At 32.1% G+C, this 18,106-nt stretch overlaps 1 protein-coding gene across 7 annotated transcripts in view; it reads right to left on the bottom strand.

Annotated features, from left to right (window-relative positions):
* The window catches only part of LOC139501623 (uncharacterized), a 33,805-nt gene that overhangs the window by 2,266 nt on the left and 13,433 nt on the right, over nt 1–18,106 (bottom strand). For 2 of the 7 annotated variants that reach the window (XM_071290745.1, XM_071290746.1), the window contains exons 2-9: nt 17,253–17,415; nt 14,492–14,557; nt 12,315–12,885; nt 11,115–11,681; nt 8,036–8,134; nt 7,039–7,329; nt 5,351–5,545; nt 1,700–1,738 (exon numbers count right to left, since the gene is read on the bottom strand). In XM_071290745.1, the coding sequence (XP_071146846.1) occupies nt 1,700–1,738; nt 5,351–5,545; nt 7,039–7,329; nt 8,036–8,134; nt 11,115–11,681; nt 12,315–12,849 (1,726 nt within the window). In that variant the 5' untranslated portion in view covers nt 12,850–12,885; nt 14,492–14,557; nt 17,253–17,415. The remainder of the gene's footprint in view (nt 1–1,699; nt 1,739–5,350; nt 5,546–7,038; nt 7,330–8,035; nt 8,135–11,114; nt 11,682–12,314; nt 12,886–14,491; nt 14,558–17,252; nt 17,416–18,106) is intronic. The other 5 variants (XM_071290749.1, XM_071290750.1, XM_071290747.1 and 2 more) reach the window with 4 other exon arrangements.

The following is an 18,106-nucleotide window of genomic DNA, read 5'->3' on the forward strand; positions in this document are numbered from 1 at the left end:
ACGAAACATTTGCCACTGGACGTTTCAAGCTAACAACAATTCAACAATGTATCACCCTTGAGATTATCATATAGAAAGGATTTGTGTTGTTGTCTTAGCTATTCTTCATGACTAAAAGTATTTTTTGTGAAAACTAGGGGAATTCAAAAACACTTATGTGCACCTTACCACAACATGTCTTTCGGTTATGCTTAGATCTGACAGAGAGCAAACTTTACAAAGGATCATCTTGAATCCAGACTAAAGCCATTGGTAAATATAATAATATCTAGGTATGACGGGGCTTTGTTGCAAGTGGTCCCCGGTGGATTTGCTGAATGTATAAGAACGCACTAAAATCAGAGTATAATTGGATGACAAGTTTGTTTTGGACACACGTTGCTGTCAATATAATGGTATTATATGTGACTGTCATAAAAGTGAGAGGTTTATCTACCTATAAATCCAGGTTTATAATCCATCATTTTCTACATAAGGAATATGATTGGTTTTCCATTCGTTTGATGTGTTAGAGCTGTTGATGTTGCCATTTGACAAAGGACTTGAATGCATGAATACGATTTATCGTGTAAAGGTAATAATATATAGATGTGGTATGCTTCTCATAGAGATGAATCTCCACTAAAGACCTCATGTCATAATAGTTAACAACAATATGTTACCGTAAGACCTTCAACAATGAACAAAAGAAACAATTTCGCGTGTCTGACGTCAGAAAATGTATACATCACATATTTTTGTCGTTCAATATTTATACAAACACTTTTTTAAAATTTCATATGGTCAATATTAGCATACAGGGTTAAAAATCAAAAGAATGTAAGAATTAATTTTTAGAAATAGACCAAGATTTGAAATAGTCCAAAAGTTCTATATAATTAATATAAAAATCCACAAATGGCTCATTTCACTACGTGATTTAAATAATTTTGACGTTTGTGGTTCCACGTATTTTCTAATTTCTAATAGAAATATAACATGACATATTATAGAACACTAACATACTGACAGGATCTTAAATTACAGAGTCACGTTATAAGAACAAAAGAATTACAAAAAGTCGCACATACAAAACAAACCACCAAAAATGAAAGATAATACAAACACATTGACTGGATGTATAATTACCGAGCCACGTTAAATGGGTATCACAGAAAACAATACAACAGTAAAAGTAATATTAATAATATAATAAAGACAAATGAAAAAAACAATATAACACGTTGTTAAGATGTATAATGTATAGTCAGCTTTTAAAGATCTTAAGATGACAAATGTAGAACCAAAAAAATAAACGGCCAGATTTATGTCTATAATAAAAAATTGTAAAACAAATATGATGAACAGCAACATACGATCCCCGCAACAGACACATAACAAATGTGGCGGTATTAAACATGTTTGCTGGCGTCAAACCCTCTTTAAAACCTGGGACAGATGTGTAACTGTAATATATTAAAGAACAAACTACCAACATCAGTTTAAAATGAGCATTACTCCTCATACCGATATAAATCACATAACGACCCTAACACAAACACTAAACACGATATACATATCTGAGAATACTTAGAGTTAACTGAAGCTAGTTCAAAACCAAAAACTAATAAAACAAATAATCATGTAATTGAGTGCAGTTATCTTTGAGGGGACAGCAGTTAGCATGGTACATGTCTTTTTAATCGCATGTACAACTTACCTTCGGATATCAGAGATTGGGAGTATGCTTCTTCTTTTTCTGTATTAGAGTAAAAAATCGTTTATTTCATTTGAACAACTAATTGGTTAGATTATTTGCGTTACAAAGGTATTCTTTTTGTGTTCTCGTCTTTCAAATGACTGAAACATTTGCCACAGTTGGTAAATACTCCTTGGGTGACTGGGAAATATATATTTTGTCACCATAGGTGATCATCCAACCGGCCGGAGAGCCCTTTCCAAAGTGACGCCCTTTTTACTGTATGGGATGTACAAGTACGCAGTCACGTTTGTTCAGAATGTGGAAGTTAAATTCAAAGCCTCGTGAAGAGAGAATGACACACACTCTGCACTTGAATAATCAATGGAACAACTTGTTTTTGGTCCGTAGGTGGTATGTTACATCACAACTTTCCCTATCCAATATACCCTCTTTTTTACGTGGAAGTCTAGCTCTGCTAACCCGTACCTAAGATCACCCCCAGTTTTTAATGGGGTTCGTGTTGCTCAGTCTTTAGGTTTTTACTATTATTTTTCTGCTTGTCTTTTTAGTTTTTAGCCATGGCTTTGTCCTTTTATTCCTCTGATTTGTTTCGTCCCTCTTTTCTCCTCCCGTCATCCCGAACGGCCGCACTCAAGACGTACATTCCATATTAGCAATCAATCAATCAATCTATGTCTTATGAACCGCTCTTAAATATTTTGTGGTTTGTAGTGTCAAATTTTTATTGGAATGATATATTCTTTCTGATTTGATTTTTTTTTTAAATTAAGACACTTCAATATTATGGTAATAGAGACTTTACCATGAAGTCTTCCGCTATTGCAGTGATCTTGTAGGGAGTACGTTTAGCGAGGGCGCTCGCTTATCCAGGATATAAAAAATGCTTAAATATCTTTCTTAGGGGCTAGGTTTTGTCGCAAGGTTGTTTCGCATGATGTATGAAAACGCATCCACATCGGAACAAACTAGGGAGGTTGAATACGGTTCCTGCATTTTAACTCTTACGACCTCGCTTTACGAAAACAGTAGTTGGACTATTACATGGCCGTACATAATAGTCTTCTAGTAAATCTGTTCTTAATTAGTGCTCTTTCAAATACAATTTGGAAATTAGAAAAAAGTCAATAAAAATGTTAAATTCATAATTGAAGAGAATCGCATACAAAAGTTGTTAACATTTTCTAATGTAGAAACTGGTGGATTGAACCTGGTTTTATAGCGCTAAACCTTTCACTTGTATGACAATCGCATCAAATTATATTATTACGATGCGTGAACAAAACAAACATAATTGGTAAAATAGTCAAAATATGGGTACAGCAGTCATCACTGTGTCACAATCTCAAAACAGACAAGTAACAAAAAAGACAAAAAGTATCAATCAAATTTAAAAATCACATGCATTGCTTCGCGTGTTTGACGTTATAAAATGTTAACGACACATACGAAGAAATATCAAATCGTTTTGCCGTTCCATTGTTTTCCCAAAAAAATATAATTTCACATTGGGAATAGTGGTATACATGGTTACAAAAATCAAAAGTAAAACCAAGTTATCTATTATGCATTATTTGATGAATATTTGTTGGGGAACAAGCAAGTTGCTGTCGTTAAAAGAAAAATTTAGAACCTGGTGAGCTGTTCGTCTTTACGATATTTGAGACATTTATATAGATGCATTCTTTGAAGGGGTTTAAGCTGTAATTTTCATATTTTATTTATAACATTATAACACTAAAATTACACTAAGTCTAAAGTAATCATTTAGCAATACATGGGTTCAATTTTGTTAATTATCTTTCGTGTGTATTTTTTTTGTCTAGACGTCATCAACCCTAATGATTAGTCAAGAATAGAAACATGGTCAGGTTTTTCTTCTGAACGACAGCAAAACGTTGACAAAGTAGGACATCCGTTGGTTATTGAGGATGTACAAGTACGCATCCACGTCCTGTCACAATTGGTGAATTAAATCCGATGCCTTTAAAGTTCTTCCGCCTGCATTCGAGATGTAATCAATTATAGGACCTACTTCTTGTAGTAATTGTTCATTTGCTCTTATCCCCAACATGCATGAAATATTGGCAACTGTGCAGTTAGCAACCAACCATCAATCAATGATCTAAACGTCATCTAATTAATCGTCGAATTAATATCAGAGTTTGATGGACTCTTTTATTCCTTGAAAATGTTCCATTACAAAATTAGAAAAACAAAGGATAAGGGGGTATCCATCAATGCCAAAAAAAATATGTACATGTACAGCCAACAACACAAAGGTAAAAAACAGCGCTCTTATTTGCTGTTCTTCATTTTAAAAGTAACAAAGAGGTCTTCAACACATAGCCAAACAATATTAATCTCATGGCTCCAGCATCAGTTTGAGGGGAAATGATTCGGATAGACTGTCTACGTAATAGCACAACCAAACAACATGCCATTCATGACAGAGTTGATATGGACACCTTGTATTTTGTTATTTGTACCTTACTATTAACTTGATCTTAAGTGTCAACGGCCCTCGATTGAATTGATTCACGCATTAAGTGTCATGGGGATGGATATAATTATTTCGCCAAGTTTTGACATAATATGAATAAATAAAGCTGACTTTAATGAATGTAACCGTGCATTGACACCACGGGTGTCTAGACTGTCGAATAATTTAAAGCTGTTTACAGTCGTTGTCAGCATCGATGTACCACATTTTAAGCTTGGTCACGCCAGCCTTTCGACAATGTGGTGTCTGTTCTTGTATACTCAAAAGAAACCGAAACAATACAAGCACAATTCATAATTTACTTTGAAAATAACTACACATTTAAAAATAAAACACTCAGATAAAACACGGAAATTAAAAATAGGTAGTTTAATTTCAAACAAATGTATGCATGAAAGTGCTATATGATGTATATGATTTTATTGTTTTTTCTCGGTTCCGGTTTTTATTTAACATCTCCACATTTCTATACACGTGTAAAAATAACCCCACAGAAACAAAAAACTATTTTAAAATTACACTAAAATATATATAAATTCGATAAAAATAGAATAATTATAGAATAAAGAAATGTTCAATGAGTTTCCACACAACTTATCATGAATCAAAAGCGAATGTATAAGTGTTGTTCGGTAACGAACAATTTCCGATATTTGAAACCTTTGATCAGCTATTCTTTTGTTACATTGACCGTGGACTTTTAAAATGAAATAAAGATGAAAAATTCAAGGGCATAATTTTATCGTTCCGAAGTGTCAACTCAATTCCCTTTAATGCAACGCCATCGATAATAAGTTGACAGCACATATAAGTTATAACGCCAGCTAATTTAGTTCATCTTGATTGTGTATTAGTCTGCCTTCAGATGTTAATTTTAACATTTAGCTTTTGGTAGTTATTTATTTTATTCCATCAAAAAGGTATCATCATTCTTTTTTATATATTTGTTATCCAGTATAATGTCCCCCTTCATTCTTAATAGGTCGAAGTTAGCTGTTTTGATTAAAGGACAGCTGCATTGGCTCGCCGAAAAAAAACCAGGATTATTACGACAACACAAATTTAAAAACAGTAAAAACTGTTATTTATCTGTTTTAGATGTATTGTTTTACATTTTTACAAATTATGAAATGCCTTAAATTAATTACCAAGACAAATAGGTAGGACTGTTGCAGTAATGTTATTGTTTTTTCCTCCTCCGTTTGAATGTATGATGATGGCGTCCGATATATGTCTAAATTGCTCCTCCATTTTGTCGTTGGTTTTAAATAACTCGGCCTCGAAATCAAATTCTAAGTAAACTGGTTCTCCCATGGTTGTTGGTGCATTCCATTGTGTGAACTCTGAAAGGAAGAGGTGAGAAAAACATATTACCTCTGGAAGTAACGTTTATATTGTTGAAATCTTTAATATACTGATTACTATCTAATTATTCAAATATGGAATGATTTAAAGATAACATTTGTTGTTTTTATAATTTGATTTTGTCGTGTTTCCTGCAGGTCTCTAGTTTTAACCTGACATCAAATCATATAGACTATAGACGAATCCTGTCGGCTGTGAAATGTTTAAAATCTGAATGCCCATTTAAATCTATAATGAGCATGTGAAAAGATAAAAACTTAAAAAGCAAACATTATCCTTAAGACAACAGATTCGTGCATCATAGTCACACACTTTTAAAAATGTTTTGTAAGGGGACGTCGTCCTATTCTCATAGCAGAACGTGAAGTTAAAGGATAATGCTAGCTTCCTTTGTTCCCCCTAATGAGCAATTAAAGTGGTCATAACAAAGAACAGTTTATCAATTCCTAAAAGGGTACAGTCCTAAGATAATTCTTAAAAGGGTATATTCCTAAGATAATTTCTTAATGATTTCTTCTTTCGTATATTTAATGTTTTTGTTTGGGGTGTTTTAGTTGTCAAGTGAATTGTCAATATCTAATTCAGCTATGAAGCAGTTGATATAATGTGATTTACATACACACAAAGAGATGTTTTGGAATTTGTCTGTGGGGACAACAACATCTCTGTCATTGAGGTTTGAAATGTCCTGAGCAACATTTGGGTATTTCCAGATAAATGTAGCATGTGTATTTATAACATATTCTACTTTTTTTATTTAAAAAATATTATTTTTATCATTGACCTGAAGGTTTCATTCAGTTTCACAAAACACGCCTTCTTTTTTTTTTGGATATATATAATATTTAATCCACCATTTTCTACATTTGAAAATGCCTGTACTAAGTCAGGAATATGACAGTTCTTGTCCATTCGTTTTTGATGCGTTTTGTTATTTGATTTTGCCATGTGATTTATATGGACTTTCCGAATTGATTTTCCTCTTGGTTCAGTATTTTTGTGATTTTACTTTTTATTCATAAATAGTTTGTTTGGTTAACGTTCCTAGATAAGATATCTGTTCCATCTCATAGAGACATAACTTGGGAACGTTACCAGTATAAATTCACATGTATAGCGGATAAATTGAAGTTTGAGCGAGACCCAAAGTGACGGGAAAGGTTGTACAGAATTAAGTAGAAGTTTTAACTCTTAGTCGTTCGAGGCATGTACATATTGAAAATAAACCTTTAATAAAATAGTAGTGCATATCAACTTTTTTTCTTTTAGTTCCGACTTTTATTCGGGTCAATTTAGTTTGCAGAACCTACGTACTGTGTGCTATTGTCAATTTCTAATCGTCCTAAAAATCTGTAAAGTATTTGTCATTTTACTTAAAACAAAAGTAATTATAGTCCATTCTCAATTTTATAATTATAGTTATTTAAAATCGAAATTAAGATATCGTTTTTATAGAACATTAGTTACACACCTTGAACAGGTATCAATACCAAATCAATAGTCTCAGTATTGAAGGTCGTAATACGTTCTAAAATCCTTCTCAGAAATAAAATAAGGGTAGATTGTAATAGTTGATCTGTTTCCAGCAATACCGCCAATATCTCTACATGTAGAACTACACTCCCTTTTGTGGCAACAATGAACTCAATTCCACTCAAGTCTTTGTTGATCTCGTCTCTGAGGGAGTTCAGAATATCAATTGTTGTTTCGACTTCCTCCTCGTGCTGGAAAATGATCTGTACACGGACTTTACGTTTTTCTTCTAAATATTATAAAGTGTATCATTATATTACTTTCCATTAAGAATTTTCCTCGGAGTTTTTTTTTGTTTGTTATGTGATGTCTTACAAGTCTAATGTTATAAAGCCATTTACATGATGCTATTTATAGCTTTTGAAAAAAATATCTTTTGCATAAATGAAAATATGTACTTGCTAGGCAGTTATTTAAATCTTCAAATCCCCTCTTTATGAAAGCATCTAACATTGTTTATTTTTTTTTCATTTCTGAGGTCAAAGGTGAAATCCGTATACCATTGGTACTTTTTACATCAACTAATCTCCAAATTATATTGAATATGATGTGACTTTTCACTGAACTTCATGAAAGATTCCGTATGTTTTTCCGTCTTTATTAACCTTGCCAAGGTGTCGGATCTGTTAGCCTGTTCGTGATGTACAGGTACCTAGCAAGGACCGGTAGGACTGGGTAAGCTAAGCCCAAGATTAATGTGGTGTAAAAAGGGATGGGAACGAATCTTTGAGACATTTGTATGTGACCTGTTGCATAGTAAAGTGTCTTTATCTATCCATTGTCTTTCATTTGCCACTGGACGTTAAAAAAACGTCAACCAATTAATCATCCTTTGGATTCGTGATTTATTTAAAAGCTATAGTATATATATTTTTTAATTTCATTTTGTTTTCTGAGGTAGTAACACAAAAATATCATATATTCATACTAATTACCTTCTGATGATTCTTCCTTCAATATAGATCTCAGATTCATTAAACTTTGATTAAAACTTTTTCCCCAGAAAAACTTTATAGGTTTGTTTTCAAATTGCACTGTAAATTGAAAGTACTTATACAATTAATACATAAATTTATACGATGCGCATTTTTAGAATGAAACTAGACGACAACCAGTAATTTAAATATCCCAAATGTTGTTACTTTAATATTTTTGTCCACTCTGTATAATATGTATACGTATATAGCTTAAATTGCGGAGACGTATATATTCTATTAACGCTATTATCTGTATTTTTCCTTTGATCTTTTGTTGTGATAATTTTCATATCACTCGAGTAGAGTGAATGAAAGTTATCGCTTGTTTCTAAGGTCCTTAGCAACAGCGTATTAATTCACATCCACGCGTTAGAGTGTCGGCCGATCAGAAAAGTTTAGCCGAAACTATAAAAAAAACCTTATCGGTCAACAGAAATGTACAATATTAGGTCAATGTCAGGAAAATATGAACTTTTTTGTATGAGGCTGAGAAACTGGGAAAGGGCGAGGTTCTACCGAGCCCTTTCCCAGTTTTGCGCCGAGTACAAAACATATATAAAGGCGAATGAACCCCTGATTCTGGAGAAAGTGTTCCATGATGAAATTGACATAATAAGACATATAGCTATGTTACTATTTAGGAAATAAACACTGCTATACTTGCAGTATAAAAGATGATTTCTCGTAAGACGTTCAGTAAATTTTTTTTCGTGAATTTAATAATTAATTAATTTATAGTTAATAAAAGTTATCAATTTATGTTTCTAAATAAAATATGTCAATTCTACATAAATCTACTACAAATGATCGTCGGTCTGTCTGCATTTCTTCTGAATACATGTATATTTCTTCGTGTGCTATGCTCAGTCATCGTCACATCAGAATTATAGGACTCGGAGTTCGACCTAGATACAACGCTTCAAATCATAGAAAACTTTGAATATCAGGAAAATTTGTAGCACAATTTAAAAATTTTCACTGGACGTTCCAAATTTCAATTACTAAACATTTAGTAAAAAGCAAACTACTGAAACTGAAAAACAAGAAGTCACGACTCAAAATATTAATCAAACATCCAATTTAAAACTTAACATTGACTTTAAAACGGTGAAAATGGTCTTCGCCATAATTGAACACAGCGGATGATCAGATGAAACAACTATTTTTTTCAAATGAATGAACAAGCTGTGTGATTACATATTTATATCAAATAAGCCTGCGCCAAAAAATAGTACCTAAAAAGGAAATGCATTATCATCGTGTAAGATATATTTTTTGATGGAATTTGGATTAATTTATATTCGAAAATACACACAATAGCGATACATAGATCATTATGGGTTTTTTTAAACTCGATGCATTTTCTCATTCTCATCTTATCTCGCCCTTCGATGAGATGAGAATGAGAAAATGCATCTCGTTTAAGAAAAACGTGAACTATCTATAAATATATAACATATATGGAACGGACGAAAACAAGCAGAACAGAAACATGCATGTTTTACTTTTCTACATTGGTTAGAGGTATAGGGGGAGGGCTGAGATCTCACAAACATGTTTAACCCCGCCGCATTTTTGCGCCTGTCCCAAGTAAGGAGCCTCTGGCCTTTGTTAGTCTTGTATTATTTTAATTTTAGTTTCTTGTGTACAATTTGGAAATTAGTATGGCGTTCATTATCACTGGAATAGTATATATTTGTTTAGGGGCCAGCTGAAGGACGCCTCCGGGTGCGGGAATTTCTCGCTACATTGAAGACCTGTTGGTGACCCTCTGCTGTTGTTTTTTATTTGGTCGGGTTGTTGTCTCTTTGACACATTCCCCATTTCCATTCTCAATTTTATTTGTAAACTCAATCCGCCATAAGAAATATGAAAATTAACAAGGAGGTGCAACTCTGAAAACGTTCATCACCCGTAAAAAAACAACAAAAAAGCATGAATGTGAAAACAAATGCTGCTGTAGATATAAATACGCATACAAATTAAATCGGGCACAAAAGTGTGTTCCTGTAAAACTATTTCAAGTACGCTATACATCAAAACACTATGGATCATGAAGGTCTTCGGCATGAATAAATATATCGGGTCAAATTTACAGTATTGCCATGTGAAATTCTATTTTTACACTAACGTTAATAGTGACCATGCATCTCCTGTATTTGAATAAAAATATAAACATGATAAATACACCTAAAAACTTCTATCTCGTTATCATGCCATATGTATACAACTCTCAATCATAAACTTTAAATGATGAAGGCAAATTGTCTGGACGCCATAACGAGTTGGTAGCCCGTCCCGTTTTACTCGAATGTAACCAACTGACTTAGACTTATGACTTGTAAAATGAGCCGCATGACGGCCTCTCCTTGTGAAACAGGAAACTGTTACTGCTTCGTTTGTATTTGTTTTGCTCCTTTTCTAGGTTTCTAATTTGTTTTGGTGCATTGTTGTTGTCATTTTGTCGTGTTTTTTTTATGTTTTTTGCCATGGTATAGTTTGTTTTTCGACTTCCAAATATTCATTCTTCGCCTTTCTTTTGGTAAAAGTAATTGATATACGTCAGCTCAGAAATATATGAGCAGAATAGAAGTAATCTATAAACAAAATGCAAAATAACAAAGGATCTCAAAATGACAAGACTCATTAAAAATCACAAAAACAGCTCCATCGGCAAATATACAGAATCTCATGATTCTGCATTATACTTTCAGGAAATTTATACAATTATCGCTATTTTACGAATTTTTCCTTTGATCTTGCTAACTGATAATTGCCTTTCTCAGCGGAGTCGAGTGATATGAATATTATTATCTAAGGGAACACGTGCCGTTGTCAAGGAAATTCACAACATCTTAAAATAAGTAAAATAGCGATAAACAGATTATCATTGGTCATGTCAACTCGATTGCTTTGCTCACCGTACCGGATTAAGCGAGAAAATTAATCTCGTTAAGTTAACCAACAATAATCTATAAATTTTGGCTACTGTAATAACATAAATATGTTTTAAAAACGCTAATGGTATATACCTTACATTTTATATTTTCCAGCTGTTTTAAGGCGTTCATGTATTTGGTCTGCATTTGCTTATCCATACTACATGTCTTATGCATAACTATAAGTCGTTCATAATTTGTCTTGTTGAAAAAGTTCAGATCCATTCTACAACCAATATCACGGAACTTGTCGAAGTAATCGTCAAATTCATCTTTTCCGATGTTTGTGTTACATCGGTGAGCCAAATGGTTTCTGTAATGACGAATGCGTTCTACATCATCGGCCAGTTTTATATCTGCTTTTTCTGGTTTATTTCCCCATCCATGTGTAGGAGGACTTATCAGCGACAACTGTCTCAACAACTTATATATCAATGTAATGTCCATTGAATCATATGAATTGGACGAGTTCGCACCTTTTAATACAGTTTGCTGATCAGAGAAGTAACTTTTTAGATCCGGCAAACACATTTGGTACAATTTGTTAGCAGAAATATTTGAGCGGATTATATCTCTGAAGATATTTAGGAAAGTGTCAATGATAACTCGTGAAACTCTTGAATAACGTTCTATGTTTTCACTATCCTCATCAACTGTCTGGATTACTACAAATACAGTAAACGCAGTTTTACATGTTATATAACTACTTTACTTAATCATTTTAAGAGTCGCCACCAATGATATATTACAGAAAGTCAACTTAAGATTACTTGTCCTGGATATATGTGTGTCTCTATGGCAGGATGCAAAATAGACATTACGGTACTAATATCAATACGAGTGTCATTTAAAGATGCAGCGGAGACTTATCCTTTTGAGATGCCAATCAACAAAGCCCAAATGACGCACTTAAATCCTGATATTTCATTCATGTAAGATTAATTAAAAACAAATTAATGTACATCATATCGGCCGTTGCGTCATTTCATACATGACGAATAATACCCTCACGTTTGAGAACTACACATTCCGATAAAAATTAAGTGATAGAAACTAAAATTAGACATACCAATATTAGTCAGTATTTCACGGGTTTCAAGAATTGTATCACGACCACTATCTTTCAAAACACACAAAAGCGCGATTATTGTTAAATATATAACGTATGTGTTATAATTGTTAATTGTGTTAATTATGTTCTGACTTTCACGAATTTCACACGTTTTATGGTAAATGTTATGGGATATCAAATATGTTTAAGGTTAAACGTCATAGTGTTATACTATTATTAACCATACCATTGACTGGCTGCATAAGTGCCAGTTGTTGAAGCATATCAGTAATATCAATATCAGAGCTCTGAATTGTTTGGTACAATTGTATAGAAGTATCTTGACAGAGATACTTATCCACTCTCTTTAGTACATCTCGTGTTCTTTTATGAAACTCTTCGTAATATAGCTCTGATATTTCCTCAGACTTCCTACTAATAACATCATTTGTTGCATTAAGTATTCTCTGAACATCGTCGCCGATTGCAACTTCTGTATCGTGTGGAATATTCCCCCACTTGCACGACGGTTCACTAAACACATTTTCGTACCGCAATATTTTATAGCATAGTTCGATGGTGAAGTCATCAATATTTGGATATCGTTCCATTAAGGATATTTCATTCGCTGTAAAGTCAATAGTTATGAATTTCTGTTTATATTTTCCTTGCAAACCTCTTGGACTAACACATTCTTTAAATATTTGTTGCATTACTTTTGGGAATAAATTCTTGATAATATTGCATAGTCTTGCTTGTCTTTCTTTAGACGCAGTAGACATATTACTTGTTGTATGTTGCTGTGTTCCAAATATATACTGTAGGAATAAAAAATCAAAACAAATCATGCACTTTACAATTGATAAATGTATGGTGAATTTGAAAGTCCTTGTGAGAAGCTGAGATAATACAAATAATTATAACATGTATACAGAAATAGTTTATTCAATTGTAAAACATATTGAGGAATTCATAAAGCAAACGAATGATGTTTTGTTGATCATACAATCGGCTTTTAATTATATTGAGTAATTATTGCTGGCAGTGTTGGCATCAATTGGTTTACAAACATGGTGGTTTGATACATATCCGGTTTATTAAGATATCATTTTAAAAATGATATATATAAATTAAAAAAAACAATTTCAAAAGGAAATCTATGTCAAGTAAATACATTTAAGTATCGAAAAAGACAAATATTATAAAAGATAACCAGGTTGAAGACGAGTTAAATTTTTCATGTTGATTGTAGTTTCAAATGATGGTAGGAAAAATAGGAGCAACACCAGAAGTCAACTTTTGTAACCTAATGACGGACGAGGATACATATTTGAAAAATAAACAAATTCATAAAATCAACAAAAACAAGACTTACAACAAGCATACTCAACCTATTGAATTAGTTTTAAAAGGGACAACCAAACAAAAAACATGAAAAAAATGGCTGTGATATAAGTATTGGTAGTGTTAAATCAATTTGAAAGTGATTTTTTCCTCAAGAAACCGTTTTGATGAGTGACAAAATTATTGTATTGAAAGGCGACTTTAATAAAATGCTTTTTTTTAATTGTGATTTGTTTTTCGGTTCTACTTTTGTTAACATGATGAAAACAATTGTGGTAATTAAGAGTTGTTATTTTAGCGATTAAACTATCATTTACCTGTAAGAATCAGTTACGCTACGTTGAGCTGTCAAATATTTAGAAAAAAAGAGGAGGGCTATTCTTAAAATATTGGACAGCTAAAGGTAACATAATGGTTTCTTACAGATAAATGATAGTCCAATCACTGAAATAAAGAACGAATAAAACAATAGAATGACGTCACAACAATGTTTTAGTAAACCTTACAGTTGGCCATATGAGATAAGGGGAAGTAAAATCGTTTTGTCCTGCTTTCATGACATGCGATAGAAATAAGCTAACAGCAAAACATGTGAATGCCTTATTTTAAAGCTAAAGCATTTGAATATTAACACTATTGTTGTTTTAATTTCCTGTTCAGAAACTGACGGGGTTAAATATGTTTCCGAGCGTTCAACACTTTGCAAATTGAAAAACAGAAGTATATGAATAGATAAAAACGGTTGGAGAAAGAAAAGTGTCTTTTTTTACTCAACTTTATTATCATTATTTTTCATTTAAAAATAAACTATAAAAAAAGGCTGGCCAGAACAGCCACAAACACATTCATGTATCAAAATCGAACTGCAATTTTCCTACTTCAATGGTAATGTTCTATCATACCGTGAATTCTGATAATGGGAACATGGGGTATTACTAGTTTAGAACGAAAACACATTTAGTGTTTTGTCGATGAATATCAGAAACTATCAGGTTTATTTTGATATGGCTAGTTAATTATCAGATAATGATCTGAATGTGTGTAACATCGCAGGATAGTTTAAATATGATCTGCACGTACCTTTTCATCTACGATTGCATATTAGAGGAATCTAGCGGGTGTCGATTATACGTAACATTGTAATCCCTAAAAAGGAAAGGGTATTTAATCAAACGAAGCTTGATGGCATCGTGTTTAGCTATATACAAGTGTTTAAGAAAGCTCCTTAAAATAGTCAGAAGATGGTGTGTTGGAAAACTAAAATTTGTATGTTTTATCTGTGTTTCTTGGACTGTTCACCTTATCAAATGAGTTTTTTTTTTATTTCATCTTCCGCAAATTTTTCAAAGTAAAAAAAGCTAAAATGACTAGTAAAATCAAGAGTTCCAATTGTGTTTCAATATAAAAAAGAAGATATGGTATGATTGCCAATGAGACAACTTTCCACAAAAGACCAAAATGACACATTCATTAACAACTATAGGTCACCGTACGGACCTCAACAATGATCAAAACCCATACCGCATAGTCAGCTATAAAAGACAGACTGTAAAATACACCTGTATTGTATTTCATTGCTATAACATTTCTCTACATTTCTTTCTGTTAACTTTCTTCCTTCATTCCCTTTGAAATATAAAAAGACCTTATTTTCAAAAACATCTGAAAACTTTCAAAACAAACATACGAACATCTTAGACAGGGTGGCTTCAGCTTTTAAAAACTAGTTTATATTTTCAGTGATTTGAATTGTTGTGTCTTGCGAAGTTGCACATGTTACAATTAGGATAGAACTCAATTGTTAACAGACATTTATAAGGACGTTGTTGTAAACAGAGTATTCGAAACAGGGTTTTACAGCAGTTTTTGACAATTACCAGGTGATAAAATAACCCTTAATACAAATGTGTATACTCAATGTAATATTGTATAGCTTTGATAACAGCAATACAAATATTTGCACAATAATACAAAAATTGAACAGCCAATAGAAACACTGAATGAGCAAATACCAACACTAAACAGCAATACACATACTGAATAGCCATACAAATACTGAACAGCCAATAAAACTATTAAACAGCAATACACATATTGAACAGTCAATACAAATACTGAACAGCACTACTAATACTGAACAGTAATAGGAATACTGAACAGCCAATACAAATACTGAACAGCCAATACAAATACGGAACAGCAATAGGAAACGGAACAGCAATACAAATACTGAACAACCAATACAAACACTGAACAGCCAATACAAACACCGAATAGTCAATACAACTACCAAACAGCAATACAAACACTGAACAGCAATACAAACACTGAACAGCACTACTAATACTGAACAGCAATAGGAATACTGAACAGCCAATACAAATACTGAACAGCCAATAAAACTATTAAACAGCAATACAAATACTGAACAGCAATACAAACATTAAACAGAAATACAAACACTGAACAGCAAAACAAACATGAACACCAATACAAATACAAGTACTGAACAGCAATACAAGTACTGAACAGCAATACAAACACTTAAACAACAATACAAACACTGAACAGCCAATACAAACACTGAGCAGCAATACAAACACTGAACAGCAATACAAACATTGAACAGCAATAAAAACTCTTAACAGAAAAACAAACACTTAACAGCCTATACCAACACTGAACAGTAATACAAACACTGAACAGCAATACAAACACTGAACAGTAATACAAACACTGAACAGCAATACAAACTGTAAACAGAAATACAATCACTCAACAGCCAATAAAAACACTGAACAGCAATACAAACACTAAACAGCAATACAAACACCATACAACACATATATACAAATACTGAACAACAACACAAACATTGAACAGTCAATACAAACACTTACCAGTAATACAAATACTGAACAGCAACATAAACATTGAACAGCAATACAAACACTATTTAACAGCAATACAAACAATATTTAACAGCAATACAAACGCGTTACCAACGCTTTTATACTTAACATCAATAAGTAAGTTTTAATACTGATCAGCAATACAAACATTTTTCGTTGTTTGTTTTTATTATCTTTTGTTTTCATGTTTGAAGAGTCTAACGATAATAAAAAAAATGTGACAAATGTTGACAATGAAAACTTAGTAAATACTTAGTAACATCTAACGTCAAAAACCAGCAATAATAACTAATAACCCCACACAATAAAAACTTGTTCATTGGCCTAATCGTACAAACTTGAAGAAAGTATCGTAATAATTCTGATAACAAAGGTCAATAGGAACTTCTGAACCATAAACATTGAGATAGTTTAAATTATATAGATATTATTTTCTACTAGGTTGTTTACGAATTGTTTTTTAATGTTGTGAATAATGATAAACAATTCATTCATTTAATAATTGTGAAATGATAAAGTTGAATTTATTTTGTTGAAACTTGTTTTATAAAATCTACAGTATACCTTTACTGGCTACATGATACTGTCTTTCTTTTAAAGATTCACAGACGTAAACTCCTTCAGTAGATTCAAACGATATTGGGAGTTCAATGTCAAATTTAAATTATGTCGATTAATTATCTTTATTTAAAATATCCAAAAAGATTTCCACTGACTACTGAGTAATAACAGGAATGAAGAAGGAAGTTTAGAACATTAATTATTTAGAGCTAAGACAAATTCAACGTTTCAAAGAGTATAACTACATTTTTCAAAATTGTTGTAATTTGTAAAGGGGTAAAATATACGACAAAAAAAAACTTGTCACGTTCGTTTTATATAAAATAAATAAAATGTGACATATTTTACATTTAATTGATTAAACCTACCGGCTGATAAACTCATTCTTTTTGGTGTTAATCTAATATTTCCGCAACATTCACAGCTATATTATTCTTTTCCTTCATCATCATCAGTATTTAAAGGCAATGACTGCATTTAATGTCCTCCGTTAAATATATGGGCGCGTCAAAAAACTTTTGAAATTGTTACCTTAAACAAAACAAAATACATCGTGCAAATGAAAAATGCAATATCAGCATTTTGGGTCAAATGTAAGGAATTGTATTAGGCCTTAACTCAATAATATTTCATGCAAAATATTTTAGATTTTCATTATTAAATGTTTAATGAATGTAAAAAACAGTGTTGTTTTTGTAAATTTGTAACCTTTTTTAAGAGAGTAAAATCTCAAAAATGACGAAATAATGTTCACTGGACCATATTTATTGTAACAGTAACTATACTTGGTGTTATTTTTGTGACGGAGGTTGCAAGATTGTTTTTTCATGAATCAAAGTTTATCCAGTGTTTTTCTATCTTAAACTATTGTGTTGATGACCTTTCAAAATAAAAGCCTTTTCATAACAAGAAATTATTGTAATTAAGTTCAAATAACCATGTTATAGTGCATTAATAAAGAACTTCGCAGTTCAGAGTTGAGAGAAATACTAAAAATAACATAACACGTCTGTCTTTAAATTATTATACATCTGATTATTATCCAACTTCTACTTTTCGATTGTATATTTTGTATATATAAATTTCAAGCCCTTTGTTTCCGTCGTACCGATGTGTATCATATGTTCGTTTATATATATCTATGGACATCTGAAATGCAACCAATTGGTAGCCGAGAGGTCTCATTGATCATGTTGGTGTGTTGATGTCAATCTCGCATAAA

Source organism: Mytilus edulis, chromosome 13 (genome assembly GCF_963676685.1).
Source record: "Mytilus edulis chromosome 13, xbMytEdul2.2, whole genome shotgun sequence".
Lineage (NCBI taxonomy): Eukaryota > Metazoa > Mollusca > Bivalvia > Mytilida > Mytilidae > Mytilus > Mytilus edulis.